Source organism: Schistocerca gregaria, chromosome 1 (genome assembly GCF_023897955.1).
Source record: "Schistocerca gregaria isolate iqSchGreg1 chromosome 1, iqSchGreg1.2, whole genome shotgun sequence".
Classification (NCBI taxonomy): domain Eukaryota; kingdom Metazoa; phylum Arthropoda; class Insecta; order Orthoptera; family Acrididae; genus Schistocerca; species Schistocerca gregaria.
This window is the reverse complement of record NC_064920.1, coordinates 1,166,636,129-1,166,654,008: the sequence shown is the minus strand read 5'-3', so window position 1 is coordinate 1,166,654,008 and position 17,880 is coordinate 1,166,636,129. Positions and strand designations below refer to the sequence as shown.

Below are 17,880 nucleotides of genomic sequence, written 5' to 3'. Positions count from 1 at the left end.
AACTCTATCTGGTGATCAAGATGTATGAAACAGGCGAAATACCCTCAGACTTCAACAAGAATATAATAATTCCAATCCCAAAGAAAGCAGCTGTTCACAGATGAGAAAATTACCGAACTATCAGTTTAATAAGTCACAGCAGCAAAAAACTAACGCGAATTCTTTACAGACGAATAGAAACCGACGTTGGGGAAGATCAGTTTGGATTCCGTAGAAATATTGGAACACGTGAGGCAATACTGACCCTACGGCTTATCTTAGAAGGTAGGATAAGGAAAGGCAGACCTACGTTTCTAGCATTTGTAGACTTAGAGAAAGCTTTTGACAATGTTGGCTGGAATACTCTCTTTCAAATTTTGAAGGTGGCAGGGGTAAAATATAGGCACGCGAAAGGCTATTTCCAATTTGTAAAGAAACCAAATGGCAGTTATAAGAGTTGAGGGGCATAAAGGGAAGCAGTGTTTGGGAAGGGAGTGAGACAGGGTTGTAGTCTATCCCCGATGTTATTCAATCTGTATATTGAGCGTGCAGAGAAGGAAACAGAAGAAAAATTCGGAGTAGGTATTAAAATCCATGGAGAAGAAGTAAAAACTTTGACGTTCGCCGATGACATTGTAATTCTGTCAGTGGCAGAAAAGGACTTGGAAGAGTAGTTGAACGGAATGGATAGTGTCTTGTAGGGAGGATATAAGATGAAAATCAACAAAAGCAAAACGAGGATAATGGAATGTAGTCGAATTAATTTGGGTAATGCTGAGGGAATTAGATTAGGAAATGAGACACCTAAAGTAGTAAAGGAGTTTTGCAATTGCAAGGAAAGCGTTTCTGAAGAAGAGAAATTTGTTAACATCGAGTATAGATTTAAATGTCAGGAAGTCGTTTCTGAAGTATTTGTATGGAGTGTAGCCATGTATGGAAGTGAAACATGGTCGATAAGTAGTTTAGATAAGATGAGATTAGAAGCTTTCGAAATGTGTTGTTACAATGTATGCTGAAGATTAGATGGGTAGATCACATAACTAATGGGGAGGTGTTGAATAGGATTGGGGAGAAGAGAAGTTTGTGGCACAACTTGACTTGAAGAAGGGATAGGTTGGTAGTAAATGTTCTGAGGCATCGAGGGATCACCAATTTAGTATTGGTGGGCAGCGTGGAGGGTAAAAATCGTACAGGGAGACCAAGAGATGAATACACCAAGCTGATTCAGAAGGATGTAGGTTGCAGTAGGTACTTGGAGATGAAGAAGCTTGCACAGGATAGAGTAGCATGGAGAGCTGCATCAAACCAGTCTCAGGACTGAAGACCACAACAACAACAACATGCTTCTGCTCTCTTCTGGTAAACGTTTGTGAACTGTTTCGCTTAGTTCAGTTACTTCTATGTGACTTCTGTTATCATGTACATTTAATTTTTTTCTTTTCTAGGGTCTTCTGAAATTTGGTTTTGTTTATTCGTTTTAGGTTGTTTGTGTCCGTGGGTTAACTATAATGATTTTGCAGAAATATTCAAATTGGTATGGTCTTGCAATTCTTCGTAATAGAGTCATCTCACAGCATGAGTGATATGATACGACGTGTATCCAGCATAAATGCCTGTTACGGTGTCTTCATACGTAGCTTGTTCTCGGTTGTCTCCCTTATAATCTTCTAAGTAGTTTCTTCTCGTAATCGCTTCTGAATGATTTTGTTAAGATCAGTTAATACTATATGACTTCCGTTATCGTTTAATTTTAATTATTTATCTTCTTCATTATCTCTCCAAAGTCATTTGAAATGTGTTTTATCCGTTTCTCTTTGCACCTGCAACATCTTTAGCTCTTGTCAGTATACTAATCGTTAAAGTATGATTTCTTTATATACAGAGCTTTAAACCAGTAAGTTAATTTTGGTTGTTATTGTTCCTCATTTATGCTTTTTTTAGCCAGCGTACACGCCTCATTTCACAGCACATAGACGATTTCATTTATAATACTGTTTGGTCATATCCATCTTTATTTTCTGCCAGGTATTTTTCTCTAATGGCGTTCTTAGCGAATACCACTACTATATTTCGTCTATCGTTTCAGATATTGAATCCTATGTTGACTACTGAAGAGTCAGTTTTCATCTTTCTCCCCGTTTTTGCTTTAAATCGCTCACTACTATACTAAACTGTAAATTGCTTTAGTTTAACACTTATTGTATATCATCTTTAAGGTTTTCAGATTCTTCATCGGGATGTAAGGATATTGGGACATAAGCTTGTGCTATTTGAAATGATTATCTTTTATTTACTTTTAATACATTTCTTTCTATTATATCTGAGATTCCATCATTATCATCATCAATACTCTTGTTAATGTTAATACCTAACCCTGAGTACCTGCTTTGGTCTGTGCCCCTGTAGTAAAAGGCATTTCCTGACTTCCTGACTGTCGCACTTCGTTATCCCCTTCCTTCTTCGTTACTGTGATATCCCGATGCTATCCCATTTGATAAAATTTGGTTTTAATCTCATTATTGGTTTCAGCAACCTTATTTCTGTCCAAAATGTTCTGCAGTTTGTGGGTTCCATATGGCTTGTGTCAGTCAGACACAAGACAGTCAGGTCCTTGTGAGTCATGATAAATTTATTTTAACCAAATTTCGCGTAGCAACGTGCAGGTGCAGAAGCAACTTGGGGTGCCTCATGTTATAAATACACTGCCTGAATATCTTCAGTCCACCACTTCCGATATGCTTTAATTAAGGCCGAGATGCCAAAATCCCTGCAAATGCACATGCCTGTCAGTTGTACACTAGCCTGGTAATCTGAAAGAGTTTGATGAGACAAACATCCAGAGCAAAACGTTGTAAGAGGAGAGCTCACGGCAGTTTCAGACTCTCTTTCATTGTTTCTAAATGTCGAGGAATGAAATCCACATAACCAGTTCGGATGCTGAACATGTTTCAGCAAAGGGTTATCCTCTTCTTCTTAGTCAACATTAGTTAGTCTACAAGACCAGAAAATAATGTGGTCTGTCCAGAAAGTTGGAGACGTGTGATGCGGATTAAAGATGCTCTCTTTTGCGTGTTTTCAACAAACTGATGTTTGATTGGACCGCTCTCACACAGAACTAAGTGTGAATTGATAAGGTGAACACGATGGGTAATGAAAGTTACAGGAGTTGTGGGACACACTTTGTGTTTTTTGCCACTTGAACCTGTTCCGTTTGGAAACTCCTACCAATGACTGCAACTTCTTAGGTGGCTCTCAGCTTGATGCAATCACGCAGATTCCTGTACTCAAGTGGTCAGTACCATGATAATGTGGCGTCCAATGGAAAGGTATTTGTTCAGTATTCAATTCATTCCATTGTATTACTCGTAAATAAGAAGGCCAGTCAGAAAGTAATGGTTCTTACTTCCCTTCTGCTTCACTAAGTGTGTAATGGAGTAATCATGAGATCGGCATACTTCCGCAAAACTCCTACGGCGTTCCCCAGTAAAAACATCCTACATCAACAGATGGCAGCACTGTAAAAATTTAGAAGATGGCCGACATAGACGTACGTATAAGACAACCTTCTGTGACAGAATTACTTGCCGTAGTCGGTGAAACGGCCAGATGCATTCACGAAAGGCTGGAGAAGGGGTGTGGAGATGCTACGGTCTATATCAGTTCCGTTAGACAATGGTTTTGTCACTGTAAAGAGCCTGAAGGGCAGGCACAGCTGGGGGATGCAACGTGGAGTGGTTGGCCAGTGATTGCAGTGACTTCACACAACATTCAGGGGGTGTGATTATGGTTGATGTTTTGGAGACAGGTTGCACAATGGACGTTGAAAGCACGTCTTCAGCGAGTTTGCACATCAAAAGTTCCTTCTTTTGCACGACAGTGCGATACCACAAACCAGTCACTGTACCACTGACGAAATTGCAAAACTTTCGAGTAGGGTAATTTTCCAAAGTGGTAATCAGTGAACGTAGAGTTGCACCTACATGAACAATGGCAATAGTACACCATTATTGACCAGAAATAACATCTACATTACTTAAAGTAAAATCGAATTGACAACCACGGAATTCAGTATGCTCATGAAGAGCATCAATAATTTTTGCTGCATGAACTTTCATATTACACGTTCGTGTTACTATCTGTTCCTATATCGATAACGCATTTGTAAACAGTAGGACACCACAGCCCTGATAATACAGTCTTCGAAGATATCGAGGCCTTGAAAAATTCTATGGAGCAGTCGCTGAGGATGAAGGACTATGATATTTACCGCACTGGTATACATGTTCTTGTTTCAAGGCGGAAAAAAACATTGTGGAAAAAGATGGTGATTATATTAACAAGTGACAAATTAATCTAAAATATTGTAGACGTTACCCTATGAATATGGCATTTATTTTACTGTAAAAATAATAAAAAATTGATGGAATTAATTTCTGATTGACTCTATTACAATATATATCCTTGACTTCGTTGCACATGCAGTGACCCTTCTGCACGGGATCCATAGAATGTGGATATCTAGGTTGTTGACTGGCTCATTTATGCTTCCTTGAGCTGTATATGAAATTCTATAAGTATACATTGTGTCCAAGGACGATTTGTCAATATTCAGGGATATGATAAGAGCCATCATTCGAAGCCAAAGAATCTAGTTAACATGGGCTCTAAAATGCGTACTTTAAGAGATGTAAGTATTTCTTCATTATCGATAGTGTGAAACAAATCTAGTCTACCCTCCAAGCTCTTTGCTTTCCATGTTTTGGGAAGTGTACTATGGACCAAAACAAGAAAAAAATGTCTGTACACTTACTCTCTAAAATGCATAACTTAAGATCTATGAGCATTTGTTGAGTAGAAGTGATGTGTTTAACAATAGTGTCGATGAGGAAGCGCTCATAGCCGTTAAGGAATACACTTCAGAGCCTGTTACACTGGGCATTTTTTTCTTGTTTGGATCAATGTCATCACCTCTCAAGATATGGAGAGCAGAAAGCTTGCATCAGGAGAGATTCGGTTCACAGTATCGAAGATAAAAAGTGTTCATAGCTTTTAACATATGCATTTTGGAGACCATATTTACTTGACTTCTTTGCTTCATATCCCTGAATACTGATCATTACTTCTGGGACACGTTGTGTAAGTAACAAGTCCTGTATTATACAATTTTTATGTTTTTGCCTCCTGGTCAGGGTTCCGTGACTCAATGCGTAAAAAATGGAACCCGTAGCTAACTTTCCTGTCCGCCTGCCTGCCTGTATGTCTGTCTGACTGTTAAAAACTCATTTTGCCAGGAACGGGTACACATATAAAGTTCAATTCTATGTCACATACTGAGGTATACGGTCCCTTGGCGATGTAGTACATGTAAGCTTGTAAGTCAATGCAATAAAAAGATACAGTTATTTATGTCACATACTTTGATATTAGGAAACTCACTCATCATTTGTAAAGAAACAAGTTTTCACAGTACAAATAAAGGAAGAAAAAATCCGAAAACTATTACTTATATCAAACGATTTTTTTTGTCGTTTGTTATCCGACTGTGTATCTGTCCGTCTGTTAAGATGTCTTTTTCTCATGAGTGATAGACGTAATAAGTTGAAATTTGTGTCATATACCAAAGATATTTTGGATACTTGCAAACTCACTCATCAAAATATGTAGGGTATTTGCTTTGACATAGAATCATCAGTTTCTAAAGAAGCTATGTTTAACAATAAAAGTAAATAAAAAATTCCGAAAACTGTTAATTTGTAATTGTATCACACGAAAATAGTTTTTTGTCATCTGTTATCGGATTGTCTCTTTCTGTCTGTTCATGTGTTAAGACGACTTTTTTTTATGAACGTGCAGAGGTACCGAGTTGAAATTTATGGAATATACTAATGTCTATGGTCCTCTGGGATGTAAAATAGTTGAGTTTCTAAGTGATTGGTAGTATGCTATTCTGCCTTACGGCAGGTATTGTCTTGGGTTAAGACTCTTCCACTTTTATCTGTCCATAACCATTTCTGAACATTTGCCTCCTTTGATATTGTCCAGCATTCGATATCTTCTTTTTCCTCTTCCCCTTTATCCCTCCACCATTCCTTCTATTCCTTCCTTCAATAAACGGTCCCTCCTCAAACAATGACCAATACAGTTCCGTTTTCTCTTTCTGATGACTTTCAGCATGTTTCTTTCTTCTCCAACTTTCCTTAATACTTCTTCATTCCTTACTCGGTCTTCCCATTTCACTTTTTCCATTCTTCTCCATATCCACATCTCTAGTGCCTCCAGTTTTGTTTCATCTTCCTTCCTCAATGTCTAGGTCTCCGCACTATATAGTGCAATGCTCCAGGTGTAACATTTTTCAAGTCTTTTCGTCAGATCTTTGTTTAGTGGTCCACAAAGTAATTTCTGTTTTCTCTTGAATCCTTCTTTTGCCATTGCAATTCTTTTCCTAATTTCCCTTGAGCCATACAAATCATCCATTATTACACTTCCTAAGTAACTGAAGTTATTCACTTGCTCTATTTCCTCTCCCCCTATTTTCATACGGCATTTTCTCCTCTTTCCTCAAATTACCATGCTTCTCGTTTTCTTCTTGTTAATCTTCATTCCATATTCTTCTAATTTTGTGTTTAGATCTTCTAACATTTGTTCCATGTCTGTTGCTCTCTCTGCCATCACAACCTTGTCGTCTGCAAATCTTATACACTCTACTCCCCGACCCCCTATACAAACTCCTCTCCTTCCATCAAAACTTTCACTAATACTTCCCTCCAGATATATATTGAACAGTATTAGTGATAAATAACAACCTTGTCTTGCACTTCTTCCCAGTTCAATTTCTTCACTCATCAGACCTCCTATTCTTACTCTTGCTCTTTGGTTCAAATATAAATTTCTAATTAGCCGTCTATCCCTCCAGTCAACTCCATGTTTCCTTAGCATTTACATCATTCTGTCCTATCTGACACAGTCTAAGTGATTACAACCACAAGATACGGCCATTTATATCGCATATTTTGATACTCGAAAACTCAATCATTAAATCATTAGGGTACTTCTCGTTGACCTGGAACCATGAAATTTGGAAGAAACAATGTTTCAGAGCATAAACTAAGGAAAAAAAATCAGAAAACCTTTATTATTTCACACGAAAAATATTTATTTTGTCACTTCCTGGCAGATTAAAACTGTGTGCCCGACCGAGTCTCGAACTCATTCAAAGATATTTTCCTCCTGTTACGAGTATACAAAGACAAAGCAGATGTAGACGTATAAGCAGATTTACCAAAGTCTTTATTAGCGAGTTCGGCCATATGATAGGTGCGAAATGCAATAATGTCTCTGTCAACGAAACTTTCTAGTCCACCAATATTTGGTACTCCAGAACCTCCACGGACAATGGCTACAGTAAACCATCCGTTACAATGACCATGAGTTCGAGACTCGGTCGGGCACACAGTTTTAATCTGCCAGGAAGTTTCATATCAGCGCACACTCCGCTGCAGAGTGAAAATCTCATTCTGGATTTCTTTTGTCATTTGTAACGCGGCATCATACCTAAAATTAAAACATTCTCGAAAGTCTTGGAATTCCAGTGACCGATATCTTGCACGATCACCGTAGAAAACAGGGAAAAGTCGTTGAGTTTCTCGATTACTGGGGTGGATGAACTGTCTATATATAAAGTTAAGTTTGTACGGAACCGTTACTGCGCGTGTCCTACTCACACTTGGCCAAATATTTATTGAAATTGCAGCTCTTACAATTCGTTGACTTGTAAGAAATGCACTCATGCTTTTACTGAGTAACTACCAAAATTAATCCTTAAGTTTCTAGCGTTTAGTCAGCATGTGTGAGTAGTATGTTCCACTGATGATAACTAGGTTAATGATTTCTCAGTATGTGAATTTTTTATTTCTTTTTGTAGCCAATGAATTGTGGATTGCTTGGCCGGCCGGAGTGGCCGAGCGGCTCAAAACGCTACAGTCTGGAGCCGCGCGACCGCTGCGGTCACAGGTTCGAATCCTGCCTCGGGCATGGATGTGTGTGATGTCCCTATCTTGGTTAGGTTAAAGTAGTTCTAAGTCCTAGGGGACTGGTGACCTCAGAAGTGCTCAGAGCCATTTGAACTATTTTTTTGTGGATTGCTGGGGTTGCCGTTTCTAATAGAACTACATGGCACGTACTGGCGCTTTGTAGGTTCTACGGACAGCCTGGAGCGTGGATCGATGGCAGGTGAGGATCGCCTGCGCAGCCTCGAGGAAGGGAATGAGCTGCAACGGGCGCGGCCGGGAGACGCCGGGCGCCTGAGTCCATCCGGGCAGGGTAAGCACAGCACAGCACGGGCCGGAACCGCGGCTCCTAGTTCTCTAGGGTACAGCCTGCTCTGTGCAGAGGGGGCACGCAGCGTCCTGGCTGGACTGGAGGGTCGCGACACGAGTGTGAGTAACTTTAGGCGTCCACCAGGGAAGTGTATCGGTGCTCTTGTTGTTCACTGTATACAGTGTGATTGTTCACTGTATACAGTCTGTTCTAAGTCATGTCTCCCTACCACTTCGCGCAACGACGCTCTGAGCGTGTTTTTCAGGAAATTGACTAGTTTGAACCTGGGACCTGTTGCTGGTAAGGAGACGCCCGACCACACATGAGATGCAGAGTTCAGTGAGAATAGCGATGATATAACCAAATACTTAATGATCTCAGCGTCAGCTGCACTGCACTCCCTGTAAAAGAATCTTAATACTAACTAAATGTAGTGGAAGGGGTTCAAGGCTTTCCTATTTTTAGTTAGCTGGTAAAATAAAGTCGAAAAAGCAGTTAAGTTTACCATTGGAAATTTTATTCTACTCACAAAACATTGTTTATAAATTGCACTATTGATAAAAGGAAGTGTTTTAATACAGGATGGTAAAAACCAACTGCTCTCAACAGAAATGTGAACGAATATTCCCTGAATGGGTTTCCAAGTTCTACAACGGATCGAAGGCTGACCTATGCCATATCACATCTATAATCTAAGTTTAAATTAAGTTTCACAAAAGAGAAAACTATCAAAATGGTCTACAGTGACCCTCAATTATCTTTATTTACTTATCTAACTTGTCGTAAATTACAGTGGCTGATGTGGCTTCTCAATAACTACATAACAGAAAAATCATCGCGTTTCAGATTCTTACTTAAAGTGGCAAATGTGAACACCATGAGCTTTAATTGACGATCGACACTAGTATTACGCAAAAAGGGGGTGTAACAGATGAGACTTCTGCAGTTCTGAGTGAAGCTTTATGCGCTGTTATGCGGCATCGCGTGCGTACATTATCTTGATGGTGTTCGTCAGGGGGCGGCGGCCGGTGCAGCAGCCATCCAGCTCGCCGTCTGGGAACTAACTAACCTCTCCCAACTTCTCCTTACTACCATTTTCCGAAGTTGGTTTAAAAAAAACTATCTGGCTGTGTTTTCATCTGACCAATCAGGGTCTCAATGTTAACCTTAAGCTCCGCCTACAAAAATTCTGTCTATCCAATGAGAAACGTTATACTTTTCATGGTGGGGCAATGTTTTTAACGTTTGAAACGTAACAGAGACGCGAAAAAGTCTCACGCTAAAACTTGGAGCTGGTGTGGCCCTTTTAGTGTTATCGTAAGATCTATACTGTTCTTCTGGAGGGCTCTATCATTTAACATGGGCTGGGGGGTGGTCATGGCGGTTGGCTGACGACGTGGGTGTCCATCCCTTATCGTGGGGCCTTCTAGCTTAACACGGTTCTGCTCTCGGCTTCTCGTTTCTCCCCTCGGAACTGCATCTGTTTCACGGTGGGAAGGTATGACATGCATTTAGGGGTTCTTGTGTTAGTCTGTGGTATTCCATTTGCTCACTCGTTGATCGTATTACTTTGGTTAATTTAATTTGAGGATTTATTTGGAGCTATGCGACATACTGCCGAATTTGCCACCATGTGAGGGTTTTCATGGAAGGTGTTGGATTTACCTGACACCTTACAAAGTTATGTCTGAAAATGCGTAGTTTCCATGCTAGAGACCATTTATTCCATCATAACTTGTTACAGAGACTGTGGTTCGATACACGCTGTGCTATGCAGCAACAGTTTTAGATTGTGTTGAAAATAGTTTCCATCTACCTCAATGCATTCGTGTTTGCGCCAGTCGCACGTTCTGTCCCACACGTTCGCATCGACCCCGCTGCCTCCGAAAAAAGTGTCAAAGACAGTACGGGTACGCTGCTCTAGTGTCTCTACATCTGGAATGGGCTCTGCAAGCATGATACTTTTGAGATGGGCTCATAACCAGAAGTCGCCCGGTTTGAGATCTGGTGAACGAGAAGGTCATGCTACTGGACCCCCTCGTCTGATGCATCGACCAGGGAAGACACGATTGAGATGCGTCTGGACGTTAACGGCGAAGTGGGCTGGAGCACCGTCATGTAGCAGCCACATAACCCTTCGAATCATCAATGGCTCTTCTTCCATCAGGGGACGCAAAGTCACCCGCAAGAAACGACGATAGTTCTGTCCTGTTAGGCGACGCTGAAGGAAGACTGAACCCAAATCATGGTCGCTGGTATTACGGCTTACACCTTCCGGCTGCACCGATGCTCATGATTCGCTGTCACCATACCATGTGGATTTTGCGTACTGTCCCACATATGAGAGTTATGAAAGTTGAATATACCACTACGCGGAAAGGTTGCCTCCTCTGTGAATAGGATGGGTGATACAAATCCCGGAATCGTGGTTGCCTGGTGAAGAAACCAGTGCCAAAATTGCTCCCGATGTGGAAAGTCTGTCACTAGTAATCCCTGAACATGCTGCAAGTGATAAGAGTAGAAACAATTGTCATGGAGAATGTTCCGCACGGTCGTCTGGCTTATCCTGTACTGGCGGGCCAACTGTCTGGTCACATTCCATTGAGTTAATCACATTTTCCTCCATGTCTGGTGTCCGAACATTTCGGGTACGTCCTTCACGATTTCCTACTTCCTGACGCAACACTGTCTCAGACAAACGGCGAAACACTGTTGCAAACATTGAATGTTGTGATTGTTGCCGACGGGGATGAGTCTCATACAGCCTCGCTGCCCGCTGCCCATTGCCATTTGCCTTTCATTGAGTAAAAATCACGTCGGCAAGCTCTCGATTCGAATACGGAACCATTGTGTACAACCCTGTATCACATCCACTACAAGGTGAGTCAGCAAGAGAAGTGAGTCGGACATGACATTACCAATTACTATGGCACGAGAGGCGCTAGGGCATGGCGTACGAGGAACAGTACCACACCCTGAGAGAAAACCACTGTAACTGTGGCTGCATGGTACAGCGCGTATTAGACCGCAGTCTCTGTAACAAAGTACGACTGAATAAATGGTCTCTAGCATGGAAACCATGCATTTCCGGACATAAGTTCATTAGACCTTTTATGTTCCGTGTCTTTTCATCCACCAATCTCTAGAGTTTGTACACAGAGGAAAAAATCACCCAGTGTTATATTGTTGACCTCAAAGACAATATTAACAATAACGTCAGGTTTTTGCAGGTGATGCAGGTGATGCATCTATCTACAGGGTGTCACATATAAAACCAATACGCCTCAGGTACCGGTTAATCATCTCTAGTCGAATTGCTTGTGGAGTGGCAACACTGTCTCGAACGTTAGCTGCACTGCATTTCATCGGAAAGTTAAGTACAGCTGCGTATCCGTACGTCGGTTTTTACGAGAAACTCATATTGTTGAGTTATTACAGAGATGGGGCAGTTTGCATTAGAACGGCGAATTGACATTGTGGAAAAAGGCAGGCTCCATCAAGGAACGTAAAGAAATGTTTCAAGCAAAGCATACTGGTAGGAAACACCCCACGATCAGCACAGCGTCCTGGTTGGAAATTCCCCATGACCAGCACTATTCAAGATCTGTACAAGAATTGGAGGGCTGTTGAAGATTCGTTCAGAATGTGCAGAGGTATAGGTGACCGACGTTGAGGACTATAGACGCAATTCGCACGGGCATTGCGAGAAGAGCCCACAAGTCGGTAAGGAAGCAGGTTGTCGTATCTCGTACATTGTGTCGTTGTGTACTAAAAGGTATGAAATTAAAAGCCCAAACGTGAGTGTGGTGCAAGAGTTGAAATTTGAGGACCAGGAAAAAAGAAGAGTCGTTATTGCAACTGACTATTAGCATCAAGTGCTAACGGTTACATTTTGCGTGAAGAACCTCTACATTCAGAGAAGATAGGTGTTTGGTGTGCATTGTCCGGAATGCGCTTTATGGGCCCCATAATTTTCAGTTACATCTTAAGCAATTTCAGATATCTAGAGATCTTCCAAGATTTCTATGCACAATTAACAGGTGCAGAGAAGCTGTATGCAGTATTCCAGCAAGATGGAGGAACCGCTCACACATCTAACAGAAGTATGACCCACATCAAAAATGTACCCCCTGAAGACAGACTTCTCAGTAGTGGCCTCTGGCCCACAAAGTCCCCGAATTTAACATCGCGTGATTTTAATTTATGGGGCACACTAGAAAGCAGATTGTATGCTGACAATCCTCACATAACAGACGATCTTAAACGGAACATTACTGGAGAAATTAACAACATCATGCCTGCAGAATTACAGAATGTTGCTGGTAACGTCATCACACGAAGTCAGCCATGCCGGATGCCCATGGCCACCAATTCAAGCATCTCTTATAAATAGGTAGCTACATCCTTTTAACGTTACTATTATCTATTCATTTTAGTTACTTCTTTGCTATGTGAATTTAGGTCTCAGGCGTATCGTTTTATGCGCAATACCTTGTGTGAAGAAGCTACGCAAAAATCCACGATTTCAATATTTTGCGAAGATTCGCGAATTGCTGTAATGTGCAGAAATGTAATATTGGGTACTTTTAAAAACGCAGAAATTTAGTATCCTGTAACAACAAATCAACCGTTGGAATCAGTCAATTCATACAAATGTCTATTTCTAACAACATATACGGGTGTAAAATGGAGTGATCACATACGCTCAGTGATAGTCAAAGCAGGTGGCCAACTTTGGCAGCGGTCTAATGATCATGAACTTTGTGGCCACTGAATGGGCTCTCCAGCGCGGTATTTGTTTACGTAAAGACGTAATTCTTCCTGCTACATAGCAGTCAACTGCCATTCTGGAGCGTAAGCGTGAAACATGCTATTGGGATGCTGCCTGCCACTGTACCGAAAAGAGCTTCCGTGGGACGCTATGCTGAAAAATACATATGTCAACATTGACGAGATACTGGCAAAAACAGTCAGTAACCAAAGGAGACTAGTTACACTGAAGAGCCAGAGAAACTGGTACAACTGTTTAATATCGTATAGGGCTCCCGCGAGCACGCAGAAGTACCGGAGCACGACGTGGTATGTACTCGACTGACGTCTGACATGTTCCCAAAGAACAGATAACATACATTTAAGGCTCACCGGCCTTTTCACCATCTTCTTCTGTGCGGATGCACAAACAGTGCCCCAACTCTTACGGAAATCGGCATTAACGCCGCGAGTAATGAATATAATGGACAGGGGCACTGTGAATAAAGTGCAGGTCAATAAGTTGCGAATGTGGGTCTCACAGGAGGCATGCCGGAGAGAAATCTCTGCAGTCGTGCTGTCCTCTGTGTCCTCGGTGACTCAGATGGATACAGCGTCTGCCATGTAAGCAGGAGGTCCCGCGTTTGAGTCCCGGTCGGGGCACACATTTTCAACTGTCGTCGTTGACTTATATCAACACCTGTATGCAGCTAAGGGTAATTGATTGTAATTTCATTCTAACGAGCTGCATTGTCACTGATGGTATCTGTTCTTTAGGAACATGTCCGAAAGAACAGATGGGTGATCAAAAAGTCAGTATAAATTTGAAAACTGAATAAATCACGGAATAATGTAGATAGAGAGGTACAAATTGACGCACATGCTTGGAATGACATGGGGTTTTATTAGAACAAAAAAATACAAACGTTCAAAAAATGTACGACAGATGGCGCTTCATCTGATCAGAGTAGCAATAATTAGCACAAGAAAGCAAGACACAGCAAAGATGATGTTCTTTGCAGGAAATGATCAATATGTCCACCATCATTCGTCAACAATAGCTGTAGTCGAGGAATAATGTTGTGAACAGCACTGTAAAGCGTGTCCGGAGTTATGGTGAGGCATTGGTGTCGGATGTTGTATTTCAGCATCTATAGAGATGTTGGTCGATCACGATTCACTTGCGATTTCAGGTAACCCCAAAGCCAATAACCGCACGGACTGAGGTCTGGTTACCTGGGAGGGCCAAACATGACGAAAGTGGCGACTGAGCACACGATCATCACCAAACGACGCGCGCAAGAGATCTTTCACGCTTCTAGCAATATGGGGTGGAGGCTGGGGATGATGCGATTCTGTAACATATCGGCGTACCTCTCACCCGTCACGGTAGCAGTTTTGCTGTCCAGCGCCATCTGTCGGACATTTTGTGAACTTTTTTTTGTTCTATTAAAACCCCATGCCATTCCAAGCATGTGTGTCAATTTTTACCTCTCTATCTACATTATTCCGCGGTTTATTAAGTTTTCAAATTATACAGACTTTTTGATTACCCTGTATATCTTTTACAAGAATGTATTCAAGTTGTGCGCCAGCAATATTTAAGGCTTCGGTGAAATCAAAGACAGTAGTTCAAGAAACCAATTCTGAACACTATGTTCCCTGCGAATTGAAGAAACTGTTCTCAACTAAGACCCTGAACGGTTAATGGTCGCTTTTATATGATGTACCGTCAATCCTATGAAGTCATGGCCTTTTTCCACGGACAATAAGTTATGGTGCAATAAACTGCTGACAGGTTTATGGATGGGACTCTTCTCTGTACAGCATGTATCGCCCAGAAGCTGATTTCTGTCGTCTTTCTGGCCAGAGTCTCCCAACCTGACACCTGATGTTTCCCAGTGTTGGTGGCTGATGATGGCGTGCTGGACCATGTTGTCAGAGACCGAGATGCAGGTTGGCGGCCCTATAAAGTGTCGGTCGCCGACGCAGGTCACTCGCCTCATGTACATGCAGCTATCTCCGTCAGCACTCCATTTGCATCTCCCCTGAGGGGTCTGTCATTAGCGACAATCGTACCGTCACTTCCTCCAAGTCTTCCCCATGAACGGATGCTGCAATGTTTAGTTTTTACAGTTTGCTATTCCTTTAGCACGTTTAACCTTCTCTTGATTCAGAAGTTATTTACATTCCGTATTTACATTTAGACATCCACCCCTTGCCAGTATTAAACTTAACGTTATTAATACTCCTTGGTTAACTTAGACATATACTTTTACTTTACATGTGGCAAGGGCCTTCTCGACCATACGCCTGCTCTTTTTGAGCCTCTTCCACTTCTGCCTGTCCAAAGCGCTGTTTGTCCAGCTGCTGCTGCTGTTCATCCTAGTTGTGTCCTCCCGAATGTTATCCCGCCATCTGATTCTGGGTCTCCCTCTGCCTCTCGTTCCACCTATTGTTCTGCTAAGTGCCATTCTAGGTAGTCTATTCTCTGTCATTCTTGCTATATGGCCTGCCCAATTCAACCTCCTCCTCTTGAGCACTTCCACGATGTTACCGTGTTTGTACAGCCCTCTTAATTCTTCATTTCTTCTTATTCTCCATTCCATGCTATTTTCGTCGTATACAGGTCCCAAAATTTTCCTTAGTACTTTTCATTCGAATATTAACGGTTTTTCTTCATCTCTCTTTCTAAATATTAATGTTTCACATCCATATAACATCGCAGGTGTAATGGTGGATTGATATAAGTGGATTTTGAAGTTACTGCTAAGTGATCTTTCTCTTAGAATTTTGATGAAACTAAAAAGTGTCTTGTTTGCTGTTGATAAACGGGCATCTATTTCTATATCTGTTCTGTTGTTATTACTAAAAAGACTTCCTAGGTACTTGAAGTGGTCAACAGTCTTGAAATTGAATCCATCTACAGTCAGAGGTGCATCTTTTCTGGTTTTCTTACTTATGGGCAGGTATTCTGTCGTTTCTTCATTAACATGTAATCCTGTTTCCTCAGCAATGTTTTAGTAATTTTGCATCATTCTGATTAATTCTCTTTTGCAACTACTTATTAGTGCTACATCATCTGCATAGGCAAATCTTGTAATGTTCACATCCTGTAGCTGGATCCCTTGCGGACTGGTTTTAGAAAATTCTCTATCGATCTCCTCTAGGACAAGGTTAAATAAAATAGGTGAAATGGCATCCCCTTGTCTCAGTCCAGTGTACACCCTAAAATCTTCAGTTTCTGCTACCGGTGTCTTCATGCGACATAAAGTTTCTTCTATACACATTTTCACTAATCTGATTAATTTTGATGGTATTTTAAATTCCTTCATTATATTTAGGAGTGTCTGTCGGTGTATGCTATCATAGGCCTTTTTAAAATCTACGAATAATATGTGGACATCTACATTGAATTCCCACGCCTTCTCAGTTTCTTGCCTTACGTCGAATAACTAATCTAATGTGGATCTGTTCCAGCGGAAACCGCATTGGTAGTCTCCAATCAGTCTTCTGTTATTGGTATCAGCCTGTTTAATAGACAGCTCGATAAGATTTTGTAGGTGACATCCAGAAAGGCAATTACTCTGTAGTTATCACAAACAAGTGGATCATTCTTCTTAAATATGTGGCACACAGTTGCGGTTTTCCAATCGGCAGGAATAGTTTCTGTCTGCAAATTGTTTCTATTAACGCCTGTATTTCTAATTCCAGTTGTGGGCTTCCATTCTTTAATAACTCAACGCATATCTTGTCCTCGCCACAAGCCTTGTTATTCTTTAATTTCTTTATTGCTTGATGTATTTCATTTACTGATGGGGTAGTAACTGTATCAGCTGTATCAATTGTATCAGGTTCTTCCAATTTACAGTAAGAGTGTGGGTCATTGCAGTTGAGTAGTTGTGTATGTTTTCCATCTGTTTTGTATGTCACTTTTGTTGGTCAATATTTTCCCATACTGATCCTTTATAAACTATACCCTTTTATTGAAATTACCAAAGGACTTTTTTTTTAATATTTAGATACATCTGCCTTTTCCTGTGATGTTGGAAATCATCCTCTGCTTCTCTGATCATATTGTTATAGTATTTCATTTTCTCTTGTCTTAGGGTTCTTTGCGTTTCTTGGCGGAGTTTATAGTATCTTTTCTTCAATGTCATATTGTCCCTTTCTTTAATCCATGTATTCCTAGCATTTCTTCTTTCCAGCATTTTTTCATGACACTTTGTGTTAAACCAAATTTTATTAGGTCGTTTTCTTTCAGCTGTGATTTTGGAAGCTGCTTCTTGAATACAGCCTCTCATGTGTCTCCATCTGCTTTCGACATCCTGTGGTTCTGCATTGGTCATGAATTTCTTTCGTGAAATTTTCTTTTGTATCTACTACGCCAGGTTTCCTGTGTTATATCTTGTACTTTCTACTCTGTTTCTATTTACTTTCCTTTTGAGTTTCACTTTTATTTTTTATATTATTAACATGTGGTCTGTGTCACAATCCGCTCCCCTGAAGGTTCTGACATCTTTAATACTGTTTTGGAATCGTTTCTGGATAGCTACATGATCTATTTGATTGACTACCTTTCCATCTGGTGATATCCATGTTCCTAAATGAATGCATTTATGTTGAAATTTTGTGCTGCTTATCGTGAGACCATTTGTCGTTGCAAAGTTTATAAGTCGAACCCCATTATCTGAACTTTCTTCGTGTAAGCTAAAATTGCCGATGGTTGGCTTCTAGATTTCTTCCTTTTCTACTTTGGCATTAAAATCTCCCAACACTATTTTCACATTGTGCCTACTTAATAAGTTGTACGTTTGTTTCAGTTGGCTGTAGAAT

The 17,880-nt window shown here is 40.9% G+C and overlaps 1 protein-coding gene across 1 annotated transcript in view; it reads left to right on the top strand.

Moving 5' to 3' along the window:
- Positions 1 to 17,880, top strand: part of LOC126295950 (uncharacterized) — an 87,157-nt gene that overhangs the window by 34,810 nt on the left and 34,467 nt on the right. The window contains exon 4 of the mRNA XM_049988091.1: positions 8,173 to 8,298. Coding sequence (XP_049844048.1) covers positions 8,173 to 8,298 — 126 coding nt within the window. The remainder of the gene's footprint in view (positions 1 to 8,172; positions 8,299 to 17,880) is intronic.